This window comes from Caretta caretta, chromosome 1, assembly GCF_965140235.1.
Source record: "Caretta caretta isolate rCarCar2 chromosome 1, rCarCar1.hap1, whole genome shotgun sequence".
NCBI lineage: Eukaryota > Metazoa > Chordata > Testudines > Cheloniidae > Caretta > Caretta caretta.
This window is the reverse complement of record NC_134206.1, coordinates 207,447,708-207,467,116: the sequence shown is the minus strand read 5'-3', so window position 1 is coordinate 207,467,116 and position 19,409 is coordinate 207,447,708. Positions and strand designations below refer to the sequence as shown.

The window sequence follows — 19,409 nt, the reverse complement described above, 5'->3', positions numbered from 1 at the left end:
TAACACTCACTGCCATGGGCTGCTGCCCTTCTGTACCCTTTATGTTCCTCTCCAGGGGTTGACAGCATTGGATGCCACCACCTTCATGAGGACAGGTTGGCCTCTCTTTCATTGGGAGCAAAAGGAGGTGGGGGCCTTTTGGAAAGAGGGAATCAACCTATGACTTCAGTCTCTTACAAACAATAGGAGATGACCATTTTTTGTGTTTCTCTCTCAGGAAGTTCTTATAAACCAGATAAATTTTAGTTATGACATATAATGGCAAAAAATTATACTTAATCTTAAATTCTCCTTTTCTAAAGCTGTATGTTACACCACTTCTAATGAAAAAGAGAGGGAAGGACAGAGGGGGGAAACTCTGCGTGCGTGCACACACACATGAAGGAGAACGTGGGGTTCAGGGGGAAGAGGGAAATTGGAGTATGTCTGTGCACACAAGGGACATGGAGAAAGTGGGGGAGAGGAAATTCGGAATATGTGTGCAAGGAAAGAAGGGACTTTCAAAAAGGAGGGATAACCTTGAGTGTACACTCTTGCTCAACAAAGCAACTGTAAACCCAGTTTACCTAGCTAGTATACTTTGTGCTGCTCCAGAACGGCAGAAAACAGCCTTTTATGGCTTAATTTGGCCATAAAAATTAAAATGATTTAAGGTTGATACTTCATATCTTCAAATCATTAGAAGAGATGGGAACATTCTCTTTGAGTTTCTTGTTTAGTGTTCATAAATGAATTTTTTTAATTAAAAAGAACAAAAAAATTCCCAGACAAAAACTACATTAAATTGGTGTTAAGGCTGAGAGTACATATTAGTAATTTAGGATTAAATACTTTGCAGGGATGTTGTCCAAGAACCAAACATTATAAACCCTGGAAATTAAGAGTTAAGCTTACACTTGAAAGAAATCCAGACATGTTACCGTATGTAAACGCACAGTTAAGGACACTGATCAACCTTATCTCTGCCCTGCAATGGAACCCATAAAGGAGGCAAACAAATCTAGTGTGTCTTTAAAAATCAACTTAATCTAATCTGGCATCACAAACACTAAAATGTCTTAATCACAATCATATAGTTATTACACAGTGTCACTACAGGACAGTGTCATTCAGCCAATGACAACACAGCCCCTGCTGAAACGACAGAATGGAGACTACCAGGATAGGGCATAGGGGAAGTTGTCCTTGCAGGATGGCTACTGCCTGCATGCTTCTTGGGGGGTAGATATTTCAACCTCAGATCAACTGGGGTTGGGAGGCATCACCCTTGTACAATCCATAAGCCCCCCAAACCAATCTCCCTTGAGGGGATGCCTCCTAGAAAATTCTGCAAAATGAACTGCATGCAGGTCTCCTTGCCCCATCACTTTTTCTGTGGGAATGTATGATCTGGCCTCATTATGTGCCTACACTATTAACACTATGAATTTAGTATGATTCAAGGGAACTGGCTGTTTATATGGATAAAATGAATATCCAGTTACATCAGTTAATGTAAACAAAAAGTTTTGGAAGGAATAAAAACTTCAGGTATCAAGGTTTAAAATAATATCATACTATTGGGGATTAGGAGGGGACTTCCACTGGAGGTATTCCATATCTATCTGCTGTAGGGTTCTTGCACCTTCCTCTGAGGTTTCAGGTGCTGACAATGGCCAGAGAGAGGATACTGGACTAGAGAGATCACAGGTTTGTGTTCCTAACCCAAATATGAATTTCCAACATTTTCTGTATGTCTAGATTAAACATATAATTGTCTGCATGCTCAATTCTATATTCCTTATGCATGTTCTCCTCAATGGGAGACTTTCTTGCATAAACAATATCAACTATGTCTGATAAGTGTACATCTTCATTCTCATTCAATCTTCTCCAACTGTATCATGCCTAAGCAACCAATCTCCTACAAAGGTAATAAAAGCCCTAATTTCCCTATTTATGGGCTTTCTGAACTCAAGAGATTTGAAGCATCATAAATGTGATCTTCCAGAATCTTAACATGAGATTTATTCCCACAGCTAACTAGTCATTTCTATGTACTGTGTCAGGGCCGGGCTGTGGGCAGCCTGTGTGCACCAGTCAGTTACCAACCAGGAGACAAGTAGCAGGGTCTGAGTCAGGCACCACGTTGCAGACAGCAGGCAAATAGCAGACTCAGGGACAACCAAGGTCAGAAGCTGGAGTCTAGAGTCTACAGCAAGACAAGGTCGAGAGTCGAAGCAAACATATAGTCTGCATCATTGCTCAGACAGCTTCCCATAACACTTGCATAAGTGTTCATATACTTGCATAAGCTAATCAGTAGGCTGAGGGGGGGGCCACTCAAGCCCTTCTGGGCAGTATTTCCTGCAATGCCTAGCTTTACAGGGTCTTCCAGTGGAAACGCAGCCTAAGTTTCCAATGGTGATGTGGAAGCATCAGCAGCCCAGCAACACTATCATTGTAGGTTCTAGTCCAGTAGGGATGCTGCTGGTCCAGGCTTATTCAGGTGAGTTCTGTGGAATTCCCCACCAGGTGAGTGGCACGGACATGGGAAGCAGGCTCCTAAGTGTGCTTCTCAGAGCCATGGTCTTCTTAGTCCACCAGATAGTACAGGCATCCATCAGGAATCAAGGATGGCGTGCACTTTGTACTCCTTGTGACCCTGGATTTCAACGATGGAAGCCGTGGTATGGTTCAATCAGGGAAGGAGTTCTCAGTATAGGGTTTCAAAAGGGAAATATGAAATAATTGGGTGAATCTGAGAGATTGGGGAAGCTATAGTTTAAAGGTAACGAGGTTGATCTGCTGGCATATCTGGAAGGGTTCCAGGAACCAGTGGTCCTATTTCCAGGAGAGTTGACTGGTCTGGAGATGCCTGGCAGTGAGCCACACCTTCTGGCGTACTGTGAATGCCAGAACTTCCTGTTGCAGGTGGTCTGCATGTCTCTTGTAAGCCTTCTTCGCCTCTGCTAGGCGGTTCCTGAGTTCCCCTGAATAAGATGGATTTTTTGGACCCAGTCGATGGCAGCTGGTAGTGCCAGGTGAAAACAGGGGTTAGGGTTGCCAACCCTCCCAGTTTTGTCAGGAGTCTCCCGGAATCAGGCTCTATCTCCCGGAGGCTACTGAAGCCAAACCGGGAGATGTTAGGCATTAAAACTCTGTCAGCGCAGCGGGGCTAAGGCAGGCTCCTTGCCTGCCCTGGCTCCACGCCGCTCCTGGAAGTGGCCAGTACGTCACTGCAGCCCTTGGGGGGGACTAGGGGGTCTCTGTGCGCTGCCTCTGCCCCAAGCGCCGACTCCACAGCTCCCACTGGCCGGGAACCGCTGCCAATGGGAGCTGCAGGGGTGGCGCCTACAGGCAGGGGCAGCATGCAGAGCTGACTGGCTGCCCCTGAGCCTAGGAGCTGGACATGCTTGCTGCTTCTGGGAGCCACCCAAGGTAAGCACCACCCGGCCAGAGCCTGCACCCCCTCCTGCATCCCAACCCCCTGCCCCAGTCCTGACCCTCTCCTGCACCCAAACTTCCTCCCAGAGCCTGCACTCCCTCCCACATGCCTACCCCAGCCCTGAGCCTCCTCCTGCACTCAAACTCCCTCCCAGAGCCTGCATCCTGAGCCCTCCCCAACACTCTGAACCCCTTGACCCCAGCACAGTGAAAGTGAGTGAAGGTGGAGAAGAGCAAGCGAAAGTGAGGAAGAAGGGATTGACTGACTGGGGCATGGCCTCGGAGAAGGGGGTGGGGCAGGTGGCAGGGCAAGGGTCTTTGGGTTTGTGAGATTAGACTGTTGGCAACCATAATTCAGGGGTGGAAACCGTAATTAGAGAAGAAGGGGCTCTAACGTGCACCGGCATGGTCAGCATTGGTATATGAAAACTCTGCATTTGGGAGGAGTGTGAATCAGTTTATCTTGGTGATAATTTACAAAACACTGTTCCAGTACCTGGTTCACCTTTTTGGTTTGCCTTTTTTTTTTTTTTTTTTTGGTGTGGTATGCGGAGAAGGGTTTAACCTCGTATGTGGAGAAGGTGAATATGCAGACATCCAGTAACCTGAACGCTCTGTGTCAGAAGTGAGAGGTAAACTGTGGGCTCGGTCTGAAACTATGTGGTGTGGGAGCACATGGATGCCGTCCAGTTGTAGATGGCTTCCATCTTCTGTGGATCCATCTGAATACACTCTGAGGAGATGATGTAACCTAACAATCAAGGATGGCCTGGTCAAAGGTGCACTTCTCTAGTTGGGCATACAAACCATGCTTCCATAGTTTCTCCAGGACAGACCAGACATTGTGGCAGTGCTGCTCAGGGTTCTCAGAAAACACCAGTATATCATCAAGGTAGATTATCACATATGGCCCAGGATGCCCTTGAACACATCATTTACAAAATGTTGACATGTTGCAAAGGCACTGGTTAAACCGAATGGCATTACTAAGTATTCAAAGTGCCATATCGGGTAAGAAAAATGGTTTTCCACTCATCCTTAGGTCTTATGCACACTAGATTATATGCCCCCTGAAGATCTAGTTTAGTGAAGAACCTGGCAGACCTCAGGCAGCCCAAAAATTCTGGGATGAGTGGCGGGGGTACTGGTTACAAATAGTCACCTGATTCAATGCATGATTGTCTATGCAGAAGTGTAGTGACCCACTCTTTTTTCACACAAAGAGGACTAGTGCCACATTGGAGAGGTGGATCTCTGAAAGAAGCCCTTTGTAAGATTTTCTTGGATATATGCACATAGTGCCTCTAACTCTGGCTCAAACATAGTGCATATCCATCCATGTGGCACCTTTGCCCTTGTTTGTAGGTCTATTAGATAATTGTAGTCCCTGTGTGAGGGTTGTGAATCCATGTTTTTCTTTTCAGATACATTCAGGTATCTCAGTATTTGTCGGGGAGGTCGAGGTTCTGGTCTGGAATCATTGCTTCTGGTTAGCCCCCGCCATTTGGGGTCTCGCTTCTGAAGGTCTTATTCACTCCTGGGGCCCTGGTTGCGGGTCACCTGGGGGTTGGTTGATTTGTTCAAGGCAAGCTTTCTGGCTATATTTGGAGGAGAAGCTATTGCTTCTCCGCCACCAGGAGATACACAGGTCATGCTGCTCCAACCAAGGAATACCAAGAACTATTGGGAAGACTGGAGAGCAGACCATATCAAAGCATATTATTTTCTGGTGCCCTATTACTATAGTCTCTAAGGGGACAGTCTCTCGGATCATCAGTCCTGATGATAGGAGGGACCCAGCAACCATCTCCACCAGCTCTAGAGTGGGTTTAGCAATGGTTTGGACTGCCTTTGCACCTACAAAGTTAGCAGCAGTCCTGTAGTCTATTATCATTAGTTGCAGAGGATCTGCTGTGCCTGCCCATAGCCTGCAACCGCAGTAGCAACTGGAAACGTGGGGAAGCCTATGGTTCCAGACAGGGTTCTATTTGAAGGTTGGGGAGTGGTTCCAGAGCATGGAGCTCTAATGATGCCCAGGCTATACTCCACCCCAGCAAGCTTGGGCTGCTCCATTTCCCCAGCTCTTTCAAGTGGAACAAGAGGCAAGGGCATGTCCTGGCATGCTGCAGCTAACATTTTTTCTCCTTTGGGACCAGGCATCGGTGACCCAGGGTGACCTACATAGGTTCAGGACTCAGTTCTACAGGCTTTGGTGTACAAGGTGGACAAGGGGTTTCTTTCCGAACATGCAGCCAAGAGTCAAAGCACAAGGCAAGATTAATAAAAGCCTCTAGGAATGTGACATTTTCAACATGGGCTAGCTCATTTTTCACATCCTAACTGATTCCCCACCAGAACTGGTATAGTTGGACTCCTCCATTCCATATGACATCAACCACAAATCAACAGAAAAAAGCAGCACAGGAGATGGCTGGCCTTTGCCCAAAAAAGCTTCCAGAGGGCAGCCTCTGTGAAGCGGACACGATGTAGCTCATCAAAGATGGTTGAGAAGGCTTGCAGGCAGGAGTCCCAGTCGGAAAGCACTGGGCTGTTCTGCTCCAACAGGAGGAAGCCCATTCAAGCACTTCGCCAATGAGCATGCTAACTACTAGCCCCACCTTTATCTGATCTGAAGGGTATATTCGGGGGCGCAGCAGGAAGAGCAGCCTGCATTAGGTCGGGATCCTCCAGAATTTCCAGCAATCCCCATCAAAGCAATTCAGGCAGCAGCACTGCAAGAGCCAGTTCAGATGATGTCTGGACCAGGCCATGAGCAGCCTGTGTGCCTTGGTCAATTACCCAGCTGCAATCAGGAAACAAGTAGCAGAGTCAGGGTTGAGCCGGGTCTGGATACCAGGAAGTCAGAGTCAGGCACCAGGTTACAGACAGCAGGCATATAGCAGAGTCAATAACAAACCAGGGTCAGAAGCCAGAGTCTAGGATCCACAGCAAGACAAGGTCTGGTTTGGAAGAAATCTGCATCATTGCTCAATCAGCTCCCCATAGTGGCTTCCGGGTTTATATATCAGCATGAGCCAATCAGTGGTGCTGCAAAGGGCTGCCACTCAGGCCCTTCTGGGCAGCACTTCCTGCAGTGCCCAGCTTCACAAGGTCCTCCAGCGGAAACCCAGCCTAAGCTTCCAGTGAAGATGCAGAACCATCAGTGGTGCAGAACCCCTGTGCTCCCTGGTTCTAGTCCAGCAGGTTCTTACATATTGTGGACTGTGGCTTGGACTCACCTGTGAATTTCTGTTAGGAAAGCACCTATTTAACATGATGGCAAAATGTAAGAGACTACGACGCTTATTCCAAAGAATGAGGCTAATTCTCTGCCACTAACATCAATTTAAGCTTTACTATGAGGGGTGTCATTTCAGAAAAATTCTGTGGGTAAAGGGTGGGCAAAGTTGTGTCAGCATACAGAACGCTCTCTGTCCAAAACAGCATCATGAATGAGAAAAACTGGGCAATTATTGCTCTCCTGATCATCACACCCAAAGTTGGGGAAGGGAGGGAGAGTGGAAGACATAATGAAGCATACAGACCTATGAAAAGTCAGTGGGGTGGAGCACCAAGGACTGGGGAGGCAGCTGCTCCTCCCCCACCGCATAGTAAATGACACCCCTGTTTACTACTAACTTCACCTGGATCAGGCCCAGTTTTTGGCATGAGGCTACTGTCACAGTTTCAGGATAACTTCACCTGCATTCCCTCTCTGTGGTCCCTCAAGGGCACCCACTTAAGGCTTCCAGCTCCCAGCCATCACCTCTCTTGGCTGAAGATCTACATCTCTCTCCTTTCTGACTGGGGTTTTAAGGGTACACAGCTCCCTGAGTTACACTGTGATACCTCCAGAAAGCCATTCTCCCTGAAGGCCAGCACCTGTGCATTGCTTTCTCTCCCAAAGCTATTGTGTATTACCAGCAGTTACCAGTTACCACACAGCTCCTTCTAAGCAAGCACCTTTATTCTCAAGGTAAAAACATAACATTACAAAACATGTCAAAAACAATAAAAGTTCCTATACTTTATGCTAAAAGCTTACCAGAGGTCACCCATCAGTCTTATGGGGCTCTAGTAAGCCACAGTCTTCCCAACAAGAAAAGGAGTACTTGTGGCACCTTAGAGACTAACCAATTTATTTGAGCATAAGCTTTCGTGAGCTACAGCTCACTTCATCGGATGCATACTGTGGAAAGTACAGATCTTTTTATACACACAAACCATGAAAAAACGGGTGTTTACCACTACAAAAGATTTTCTCTCCCCCCACCCCACTCTCCTGCTGGTAATAGCTTATCTAAAATGATCACTCTCCTTACAATGTGTATGATAACCTGGATTTGTGCTGGAAATGGCCCAACTTGATTATCATACACATTGTAAGGAGAGTGATCATTTTAGATAAGCTATTACCAGCAAGAGAGTGGGGTGGGGGGAGAGAAAACCTTTTGTAGTGGTAAACACCCATTTTTTCATGGTTTGTGTGTATAAAAAGATCTTCTATACTTTCCACAGTATGCATCCGATGAAGTGAGCTGTAGCTCACGAAAGCTTATGCTCAAATAAATTGGTTAGTCTCTAAGGTGCCACAAGTACTCCTTTTCTTTTTGCGAATACAGACTAACACGGCTGTTACTCTGAAACCAGTTTTCCCAACCTTTTTTCAAGGGTTGGAGCTCTTGGACAGAAGGTCCTGTCCATTTGCTGGATCAGAAAGAAGGCACCAAGTCAGCTTAAGCCCAGCTGTTTCACACCAAAAGCCTGTTCTTTGTCTGTTGATTTTTAAAAAAAAAAAAAAAAACCCAGTCTGAACTAGTATACTGAAGCCTCTTCAGGGGGTGGTACCTCTCTGGAGTGTTTATAACCTAAATGATTCATCTTAATCCCCCGCTACTGCTTTTAGTTCCTTGCAGAGCTGTAGTAATCCTTCCCCCTTGGAATTACATACAATCCCTGGCCCACAGTGTTATATAAACCATTCATACACTGAACACAAAATGATCCTCACAGATACTGCATGCGGTTGCAATATCTGTCACAGCTACTACATTAAAATTTTTGATTTAGTTGATCCAGCTATAATCAATATATTTTTGATATGCACATGAATACCCACCTCCCAAGGGCAGCCATGTAAACTATGTGATCTGTATCTCAGTTTGCTGATTTCACAGTAGCTGACAACTATAAGAGTGTCAGAATTTCATGTCATTATATTAAAACTGTAAAAGAGGTTGCCACTGATTCATTATTACAATATTACCTTCATGTAAATTTATCGTGCTTGTTAGGAAAAGCAATAGTAATTTAACTCACAATATTTCAAACCTAGTGTATTTATATTCTTAAAATCATTAATGTAGTCCCCTACTTTTGAAAATAAATATCAAAAGGCAATTGTGAACACATCCAAATAAAATAAAATATTCAGTTCCTATCTATTAGCTTTCTGCCTACATCTAATTTACCAATATACCTGATAGACACCCCAGTGATAAGCACCTTTGAAATACACAGAGAGGAAAAAGCCCTCAAATCTGTTAATAATAAAACCAGTGTCTTAACTGTGATCTAGATCCTGCAGTTTTAATTTAAGAAAAACTCCCATTCACTTCAAATGGGAGATGTGTCTAAGTGAGAAATGCAAGATCAGGCCCTATAATTCTGAAGTATGAGTCAGCTTTTATGTTCTACACCTAAATGAAGACACAGCAAAGGAAATAAAAATAAAACTGTTTTAAAAGATTAGCTAAACTGTTGCTCTATCTGTCCTTAGCCTGCAGCCCATAAAAATCAAAATTTGCCATTTGCTTTAATGGGAGTTTTGAGTGAGCAAGGGCTTTAGGATCAGGACCTCAGACATGCAGCTAAAAAACTTACCTATTCCAGTTGAATAATATTCAACAGAAATCTCAAAAGTCTGTATAGGAGTAACTTGAAAGAAAGGCAAGTTTTAGATTCTATGATTCTTTCTTTATTTTTGCTTTTGCAACATTTCTTTTGCATTGGTTTATGGTACAAATTATTACTCTGATCCTGCACCTTATAGAATGCGAGTGGGTGCTGTGCCCATGTGGAGCCCCACTGACTTCAGTGAGGGCCTGCATGAGCACAGCAGTCCATTCACGTGCTACAAAATGCAGGATTGGGGCTTATAGGTCTTCTGTTGATTTACTCAAACATATAAGATTACCAAAAGGCCATACAGCAGAATAATTCCGATCTAAGGATAATCTTTAGGGCAGTGTATTTTTTTATCAGCACATATTTATGGAATATTTTGGCAAGTTTGCTTTTATTGCATCTATGTGTTTTGATCAAAGGAAGTAAATATTTTGTATACTATCAGGGTGGCCTCTGCAGTACCATGCTTTTATAAGCAAGTGCTGCTGCTGCCTGAAGCTTTCTTGTACTGATATTAACACTCAGCTTAATAATATTTTTTTAAAAATAAAAAGTCTGCTGATTTTAAAAAGAGAAGCAATTATTGCCTGCCAAAATCTTCCAAAAATGACAGGTTACTAATGTACTCATGTATGTAGATAGGTTCATCTGAAAGTAACACCACAGAAATATTTTAAAGTAATAAGTAAATTCAGAATTAAGGCTGAAAATGAACTGACACTGTTCTTAATGCACCCTATTTTGACTACGTATTACAACATATGACATGTAATAATCACATGATACTATTTTGAGACAAATACAAATCACAGGTGCTGTAAGATGACTTCATCATGGAGTTCAATATGCTGAGTTTTAGCCTTAACTCAGAATTCCCTTGACTTTGTGAATTTAAGTCAGATTCGACAATGATATTATAATATATTTTTGATTATTTGTATTTCCTTTTTATTACTGTAGTGTTAAAAAGGGGAGGCAGGGCTCTGATTAAAATATTTGAAGTTTGACATATTACTGTTTTTTTTGTATGCATACACAAAAGGAGCCAAATTGAACCCTGGTGTAAACAGGTATAATTCCATTAAAGACAACTGAGTTGCACACATTTAGACTACTGAGGAATTTGGCCCAAAGGGCCTGATCCTGTTTTCACATAAGGTAATGAATGGCAAAATTCCCATTATTATTTACACAAAGCCTAATCCAAAACTCATTGAAGTAATTTTCCCTCTGGTCCTGTTCCTACTGATGTCAATGTGAGTTTTGATCTTGACTTTAATTGGGAACAGAATTAGAACCATAATGCCCCAAACTGTGTTAGTTGTTTGATTTCAATGACAGCAGAAGTGGGCCCTTAGTTTTAAATATTTATGTTGATACGTGCACTATAAATTCATAGTAATCGCTTTACATGGTTAAATATCTTAAATTTCTTCTTTTTTTCCAAAGAACCAAAAGCAATTAGATTACAATATGATTTGATCATTTCCCAAATTTCAAACCATAGCCTTTTATGCTGACTAATAAAGAAGTATCTTAAACAGGTAAACTTCATTTATTTTTCTTTACATGCCCCATGTTAATCAAATTATTTTATTTTTCAAAGGAATTAAGCAAAATAATAACAACAAATAAAAATAAATGGTTCATCCTCTCATGAAGTTTTGTACATCAAGTTGACCAAATTGGAATTTCAAAAACCTTGAAGGATGAGGTTTATTTTGGGAAGATTAATACAGCTTTTAAAACATACTAGCAATTTTTTTCTTACAATTTTTTTCAAAAATCATTTTTCCTCCTCACTATTTACAAGATATCCTTGAAAGTTCAACATTAAGGGACCTGATTCTGTAGTCCTTTCTTTGGAAAAACTCCCAGTGAAAGTCAACAGAATTCATGTCAAAGTTAAGGACAATGGGATTGGGCTCAAAATTTCATTTCTTATTTTTTTGAATTATAATTTGTTGTTGTAGTGTTGGTTATAATTGCTGAGAAGCTAGTACTGATTTTATTTTATTTAAGAATAGTGCTGAAGCTTTCGTTATGAAAAATAAACCTGAAAAAGACAAACACAGGGATGACCCTACACTTCTTACTCAGACAAAACTCTCATTGAAGAATCAGGTCAACACCTAAGAAAAACAAAGACCAATCAAATTTGGGGCTTTCCTATCTTGATACTGTTCTATTATTATAATGCTGCCATAGTTAACAGTCTTCACTGCGAATATTAAAGGAAAATAATTGATCCCTTTTCAATGCATCACAAATGAGAAATGAAAACATTATGTGTAACATTAACTACAGTGGATTTTATCTTTGTTTAATGCCTTTTCCTGAAATATTACCTACAACATATTTTATTTAAAAAAAACCCTTGTATACTATGAATTTCTAAAAAAGAGCTTACTTGCACATTTTATTCTTACTAGCTTTGCCTGAATTCCTTACCGTAGTGTTATCAATTTGGAAACTGAGCCTGAGCTCAGGATTGGGCTCTTGATGCTGACATTAGGAGCCTTATGAATTTATTGACTACTACAACTGTGCACAGGGAAGAATAAGCCTAAATGTGATTTCCATCCCATCACTCCAGGGTTAGCTACCACAAACACTGCAGTTGTCAAGTGAAAGGTATGCTGGCATCACATCACCCAGGCCCCCTAAAAGATGCTTTTTTCTTTTATTCTTTCTTTTAATTCTAATAGTAAATGAATAGAAAGAGCCACTGCAATCCTTACCTTACAAATCTGGAAATAATCCGAAGACAGGATTTCCTGGATCTCATCTCTGGGTGTCCCTGCAGCACCTGTCGTCCCTCCTGGATGCATGGATCCACTTCCAGCGCCAATTCCACCACCACTGCTACTGCCACCACCGCTACTGCCACCAGGAGATGAGGCAGTTAAACCATCCAAAACTTTGCGGAAATTAAATTTCTTCATTTTGGAAAAATCTTTAAAAGGATGTGGGGGAGGGGGGGAAACCAGTGTGCTTTAACGCAATCAGTTACATGTAGCAAAAACAAAACAAAAAAGGAAACCGGTCCGATGTTCTGCTGGCTCAGGCAGTGCGTTAGTCCCTTGTGCTAAACAGGATGCCAATATTATGTATAACTGACTGAAAAATAGATGCACTTCATTTTGTCAGATGTAAAAGCTGCCCTGAAAAGGCCCTTTAAAAACTCCACAAGCAGCAAAATTTGAATTGAGATTCAAAAAAGAAATAACGTCAAGCCCAGCACCTGATTCTCTCACAGAGTCCACGTTTCACACTTATTTTGTTTCAAAACGAATGAACGACCACCAATCCAGATTTAAACCTGCATCCAAAAGGAGCTGAATCTATTTTTTCTACCTATTTTGCCTCAGCCTTGCCTTTTATTCTTCGCTTTTAGGCAGTTTATTAAAATAACAAACCAGCGTTAAAATCCCCAAACCACCTTCAGTAAACGGGACCGGGAACCGCTTCCCCCCCCCGGCATGTTGGGCGGACGGGGGGGCGCCGGCAAGGGGCAAAGCCCGGTAACTGACGGGTGCGCGGGAGTTGGGGCGCGGGGCGCCGGATCCGGGGGGCGCTCACCTCGCTCGGCTCCCCGCAAGCGGCGACCAGTCCCTGCGCCGCGGCCCCTAGGCGCCGGAGGCGCGGCTAAGCGGCTCTGCGCGCGCTGCCCCCTCCGCAGGCGCCGCCCCCGCAGCTCCCATTGGCCGCGCTTCCCGGCCAATGGGGGCTGCGGAGGCAGCGGGGGGGGGGGGGGCAGCGCGCGCAGAGCCGCGCCTCCGGCGGCGCAGGGACTGGTCGGCGCTCGCCGGGAGCCGAGCGAGGTGAGCGCCCCCCGGATCCGGCGCCCCGCGCCCCACCTCCCTCCCAGAGCCCGCGCTCCCCCGCCTCCGCACCCCGCGCGCCGTTCCCCAGCCGAAGCGCTGCAGGTGTCCCCGCTTCCGGGCAGCCGCGTAGGGAGCCTGCCGGCCCCGCGCCACCCGGGACTATAAACCAGACCTGCTCGGAGCATGAGAACTGCTGTAGGGGGTGTCGCGCTTTCCGGTTGGTGCAGGGCCGGGTGGCAGCTTCTGCTGTAATTGTCTGTTGGGGTTCTGGTGCTTCTGAAGCCTGGATTCTCTCCCTGCCCCTGCCGTCTCCTCCTGCTGCTCTTGCCTGCTGTCTGTCTGTCTGTCCGTCCCAGCAGCGACAGCTCTTGCTGCTCTCCTCTCGCCCTTTCCCTCACCCTCCTGAGGGTCACTGACCTTTCCTCACTGGGCTGGTAGCTTTTCACTTGCCTGAGTACTGAACTACCCCTGCACAGGCCTCAGGGAATTAAACTACCCCTCCCCGTTGTCACATAACTGAACCGTCCCTCACAGTCCTGGTGTATCTGAAACACCACGCACAGTTGTAAGGCAACCAAACAACACCTCACCAGTCGAGGATAAAAGCCTGTCTGTTAATCCTTTGGTAACCAACCATCTCCCGTCAGTGGCGCTGGAACCCTTTTAATCGTGGGGATGCCTAAAGCCAGCCCACTTACCGCTGTCTGCATCCTCCCCCCACCTGCCCCAGGTGTGGCCGGGAGCAGTGTCGTGTCTCCAGGAGGGGAGGGACCCAGACAGGGCTAAGGGGGCAAAGGCTGGGGGCAGGCACAGGGCCAGGAGCAGAGCCCCTGGCCTACAGACAGGACCCCGTGTGTGGGGCCAGTAGCAGGGACCCCAGGAGCGGGGGTCCGGGGCCACGGGCACAGGGCCAGTGTCCCAAGAGCAGAGTCCCAGGCCCGGAGCTCCAGGCATGGGGCCAGCAGCCAGGCAGCAGGGCCGGCAGCTGTGACCTGAGCCCCAGGCTGGGGAGGGGAGGCCTGGGTGCAGGGCCACCTTGGGGTGCTGCAGCACCCCCTGCACTCCTAGTTCCCAGGCCTATGAATCTCGTGGTCCTGGTGTAACCAACAAAAGGTCCCCAGCAGTCCTTGGGTATCTGACTGCTTTTTGGTCCCAAAACAACTAGCCAATTGTCCCTTGATCCCTTGATGGGTAGCAGGTTTAAAACAAATAAAAGGAATTTCTTCTTCACTCAGCGCACAGTCAACCTGTGGAACTCCTTGCCTGAGGAGGTTATGAGGGCTAGGACCATAACAGGGTTTTAAAGAGAACTGGATAAATTCATGGAGGTTAAATCCATTAATGGCTATTAGTCAGGATGGGTAAGTAATGGTGTCCCTAGCCTCGGTTTGTCAGAGGGTGGAGATGGATGGCAGGAGAGAGATCACTAGATCATTACCTGTTAGCTTCACTCCCTCTGGGGCACCTGGCATTGGCCACTGTCGGTAGTCAGGATCCCGGGCTGGATGGACCTTTGGTCTGACCCAGTATGGCCATTTTTATGTCCTTGTGGTAACATAACCTGTTAGTCCCAAGATAACCAATCAAGTGTTCCTCTGAGACCTAGAATAATGGACTATAATCCTGGTCCTGGATTAACTGACTGACCATGCCCCACAGTCCTGGGGTAAGCAAAAATTTTTCTCTGCCCAATCCTATGGTAACCAATTGATCATCCACAGCCCTGAGACAATTCACTGGTTCTCTGTCACCACAACACAGTTCAGGGGTAAATGAGCAACTATCCCTCACAGTCCTGGGGCAGCCCTTCCTGGCAATGCTGGGGTAGCTGGAACCTGGTGGTGCTGTTCACCTGGCCAGGATGCAATTAGGCTTTTCCCCCCCGCATCCCGTGTCTATCATCAAGTTGTTTAAACCCAAAACAAAGATTTAAAATGGGGTAAGGCGCAAAACAGTTTAACAGTTTATTAAACGAAGTAAATTAACAACAGACATGTATTTAACTAGGACCCCCAAGTCCAAAAGGACCAAAATACAGAACCACTCGGCTGTTAAACAAGATACAGGGCTTAAAGCCCAGGCCCCAAGCTATTTACAAGGACAGGCTACAAAGGTTACAAAGATGACACTGTACCATGTCTTGATAACAGGATGCGACCGACACTCACGGACACGTCAGGACCAGAGCACTGGACACAGGTGACAGGTGAAGACAGGAACTCAAAGACAGGGCTCGAAGACAGGTAAGCTGATCTTTCCCCAACACGTCTCCTTTGCGAAGACAGGGCTCTGACCAGGGATTCCAGTCTTTCTCCCATGGGTCTTCTTCCCCTGCTACATCCTGCATGTGTGTAAGATCCAGAGACCAGGACGGCTGATGGACTGCTATCCAGCGTGCAGGCAAGTAACCCCAACCCTGCAGTCAGAGGTACTGTGGCCTCAGCAGCCCTAAATGCAGTTGTCCACTGACTGCCTTGCTGACAGGCAGCCCTAGGTGATGGGGAAGATGGACATTTATCGTCTCCCGTTGCCAGGCAGATTAGCCGGTCACGTTGCTTTAGCATTTCCCGCCTTTTTACTCAAAAGAGCGCCAAAGTTGAAAAAGGGCACCAAACTGGTGAAGGAGAAGGGGAACAAACATGGATCCCAAACAACAACTATGGTGATCCAAGATGGCGATTGCAGGGGCAGATGTTAAAATATGAAATTTTCCTTACAGTTCCAGGATAGCCGGGACAACTGTGCCTGGCGGTGCCAGGGTGATCATGCCTGGTGGTGCCGGGGTAGCCTGAACAACTGTGCCCAGTGATGCAAGCGTAGCCGGGGCAACCATGCCCGATAATGTCAGGTAGCTGGGGTAGCCCTAACCCAGCCACTGAGCAGGGTTCACAATGTCCCTCTTTCAGAAGCTAAACAGATAAACAAAGTAGTGGTGGGGGCAGCCGCTGTCCCAGACCCACGGCTCCAGCTCCACCGCCACTGCTCCTGCACGCTCTCAGACACTCTGCAAGATTCTGAAACCACCCAGCCCGGCCCCACCAGCGCTCATGGGCACATGCACAAATGGACACACCCATACCCCCGCGTGCACGCATGCCCTGCTCTTAGGGGGCGGAGCACGTATCACTGATTGACAGCAGATTTGCCAAGTCACAGGTCTTCACCATTAGCCCATGTCCACTCCACTGGCTGTCTGAGGAAAGCCAGTGATTATATGCAATTGGCGAGGTGGACAATTGCCTCGATCTGGGAGAACTGTCCAATAGACAGAGACACACCATCAGCTGGTGCCTGGTTGGGCAGGGACAGGTGAGAAAAGTCTTACTGTCAGTTGGAAAAGCCAATGGAGGCCAGTTGCCCATCCTAAGGGCTTGTGATTGGAGCACGGCCGAGACTGGACACTGGTGCTGCCAACCAATAGGGAGACTGGAAGGGCAAATGGCCCAGTGCTGCGACTGGTGACTGATGAGCAGGTGGCACTGAGGGCGCCCAGCCGGGAGGGGGCACTGGGCAGAGGGGCAACGTGTGCAAATGCTTGAGCATGTGTGTAAGCGCCCCCCACCCACCACCTGTGCATCCTCCTGAAAGCACGCCCATACCAGCCCCTGCCCACAGGGACCCAGCTGGGTTTGCCTACAGCCACAAGAGGAGCCGCACACCGCATGCTCCACCCAGCCCCATTGTCCCCTCCAGCGGGAAGGGAGCGGGGCCCCTCTGAAGTGTCTGCCGTTGCTGCTGAGCCTGCTCCTTGGGCCAGAGTGCAACCAGGCTGCGGGGCTCCAGGTAACAAAAGCTGAAGTATAAAGGAGAGAAACAAAACCCAGAGCCCTGCAGGGGTGCTGGAACACTTTGTATAGTAGGGGTGCTGAAAACCAGCTAACCAAACTGTAAAGCAGTGGCCCCAAAACTTTTGACCTTGCACCCTCTCACTCCTGTACACACCCCCTCTCCAAGAGCTGGGGCCGGGAGCAGTGCCATGGCTCCGGGAGGGGTGGACTCCAAGAGGGCAGAGGCTGGGGGCACAGCTGGGGACAGGCATGGGGCAGGCAGCCAGGACCCCGGGCGCGGTGGGGTGTCGGCTGGCAAATGGGATCCCGGGCGCAGGCCGGAGGTGCTGCAGCACCTCCCACACCCCTAGTTCCCGTGGCTATGTAGCCTTGGAGTTCTGATGGGGACCTGCGGGCAAAGGCCAGCCTCTGATGAGGGACAACTGGGAAAGCATCACCCCTCCTGTTCAGGGCAGCTACAGAGCTGGCTACTTCAGGGGTTCTTCAGCCTTCCTCTGAAGCAGCTAGTCCTGGTCACTGTTGGTGACAGGGCACTGAATGACCTGGCCCCTCCAGTTTGCCTATTTCTGTGGTCTTAGCTCCCCCCAGCTCCACCCAAGCATTAGCTGTAATTTTCTGAACAGATTAATGACAAAGAGTTGAAGTGAAAGGGACACGACCTACTTGAAAGCTAGTCAGTTTTCAAGAAAGATTAAATTAATTTCATGTACTACACCTGCCCTGATGTCCCTTGCTCATTTTTGTAGTTTTACAATAAGATTTTCTTATATGTTAAAATGTTTTTCTTTCATTGTGTGTTGTGTGAAAGACCAACACAACCAACAGAGAAACTGATTGACTGTACAAGGGAAATTACAGCTTCCACCATTTCCATCACTAATGGATCTACAATAGTTACCAAGACCCAATAGTGTTTTCTTGAAATGACTGAGTCCTAGAAGCTTACTCTGAACTCAAGAATGGCCTCTTGATTTCAGAAGCATGATATAGCAAACCAAACTTTATGCACAAGGCACAATAAGGAGTCTGTTGAGCTCAAAAGCAAATGAGATAGCTGTTAAAAATGACTCATGCCACCTCCTAAAGTCTGTCAGGGTACTCAAGAGCTTAGAACTGACTAAGAATCTGTTCAGTATTTCATATGATTTTCAACAGAACCTTCCATATTTTTTTGTATAATAAAAGCAGCTGGCTGACTCAATAAGAGCATGAAATCAGTGGAGTTGAAAAGTTATACTTGAGGATTTAACCTACTTATTTACTTGTGTGATTATGTGATTTATTTAAGTGATGTTTGGGGGAAGGATGTCCAGATTTTATTTTAGAATTTTATATTAATGTCTTTATCACAATTTTATTTTACATTATCTTGCTTTGCATCCATAATTTTTCTTTCAGAGTATTTTGTCCAAAATGAAATTTTGATACTTATGATGGTGTCTAATCTAAACTTTTGTTTTTTATGTAGAAACAAGAGTTTTCCAAAAACTGGTAAAGTGTGTGTTTATTTCAGATCCTTGTACTGCACCCATCACATTTTATCACTGGGTAGCCCTAAAAGTCGTAATGCCCGCTATCTGACTAGTGCTACCAATAACCAGTCTTAGGAACACTCATATCACAGTTACAGTGAAGGTCTAATCAAAGAATAGCCAGTTACTGTCAGGTCTTAAACCTAGGGTTGCTGAGCAAGAGCCTTATCATCTGCACCACCCTGTTACAAGAATAGACATAGACCCACAAACAGGGGCTACAACTGCTGACTCAGCAGGATCAGCTCACTAGCAGCAGACTGCTGATTGGACACATCTTAGCATAAATCTTCCTGTCCAGGCCACTCCCCTTGTCTGAGCAATTGTTGCTAGGTCTGCTGCTGACCAGACCCCTGAGACCGAGTTCCAGCCTGCTTGCATGGTCCCTGCTCCTTGTTCCTGTTACTTCACCTTGTTCTTAGTCCCTTGCCTTCCTTCCAGTTATTAACACTGGCTTCTTGATCCATGGCACATCTCTGACTCTGGTTTGACCCTTGGCATGGCTTCTAACTCCATCTGTGTCCCTTGGCATGACTTCTGACCATGACCCTGACTCTACTCTGGGCTCCAATCATTAGGTCAGACTCCACGTTATAGGCTCTGAGAGTTTGCTCAGATCCTCTTAGTCTCTTCTGGGACTCGTTGCTGAACCCCTGGGCCAAGTATGGATATTGCTGGAGCTCCAATGTTCTAGGGGCCTGTGAATCTGCAAGAGCAGATTGCAGTCCTCTAGGCTGGAAACCAGAGGCTTTGGGATCAAGTACAGCATCTGCAAATGGAAAACTGCAGGAACAAGTTGCAGAACTCGGAGCAGCTGTGAGTACCTATTTGTCCGCTCATTACAACTCCAGCTTGGGACCAGCCCTACAGTTCCATTACCAGACAGCTATGATGCCACCCGCAGCTAGGGATGTAAATACTGTTTTAAA

At 46.3% G+C, this 19,409-nt stretch overlaps 1 protein-coding gene and 1 long non-coding RNA gene across 9 annotated transcripts in view; one reads left to right on the top strand and one right to left on the bottom strand.

Annotated features, from left to right (window-relative positions):
- STXBP5L (syntaxin binding protein 5L) overlaps window positions 1-12,985 on the bottom strand; it is a 430,597-nt gene extending 417,612 nt beyond the window's left edge. For all 8 annotated transcript variants that reach the window (XM_048819147.2, XM_048819156.2, XM_048819179.2 and 5 more), the window contains exon 1: window positions 12,075-12,985. In XM_048819147.2, coding sequence (XP_048675104.2) covers window positions 12,075-12,278 — 204 coding nt within the window. In that variant the 5' untranslated portion in view covers window positions 12,279-12,985. The remainder of the gene's footprint in view (window positions 1-12,074) is intronic.
- A 98-nt stretch (window positions 12,986-13,083) lies between these two features.
- Window positions 13,084-19,409, top strand: part of LOC125621865 (uncharacterized) — a 32,459-nt gene continuing 26,133 nt past the window's right edge. Inside the window, exons 1-2 of the long non-coding RNA XR_007352612.2 lie at window positions 13,084-13,157; window positions 15,311-15,403. This is a non-coding gene — a long non-coding RNA (uncharacterized LOC125621865). The remainder of the gene's footprint in view (window positions 13,158-15,310; window positions 15,404-19,409) is intronic.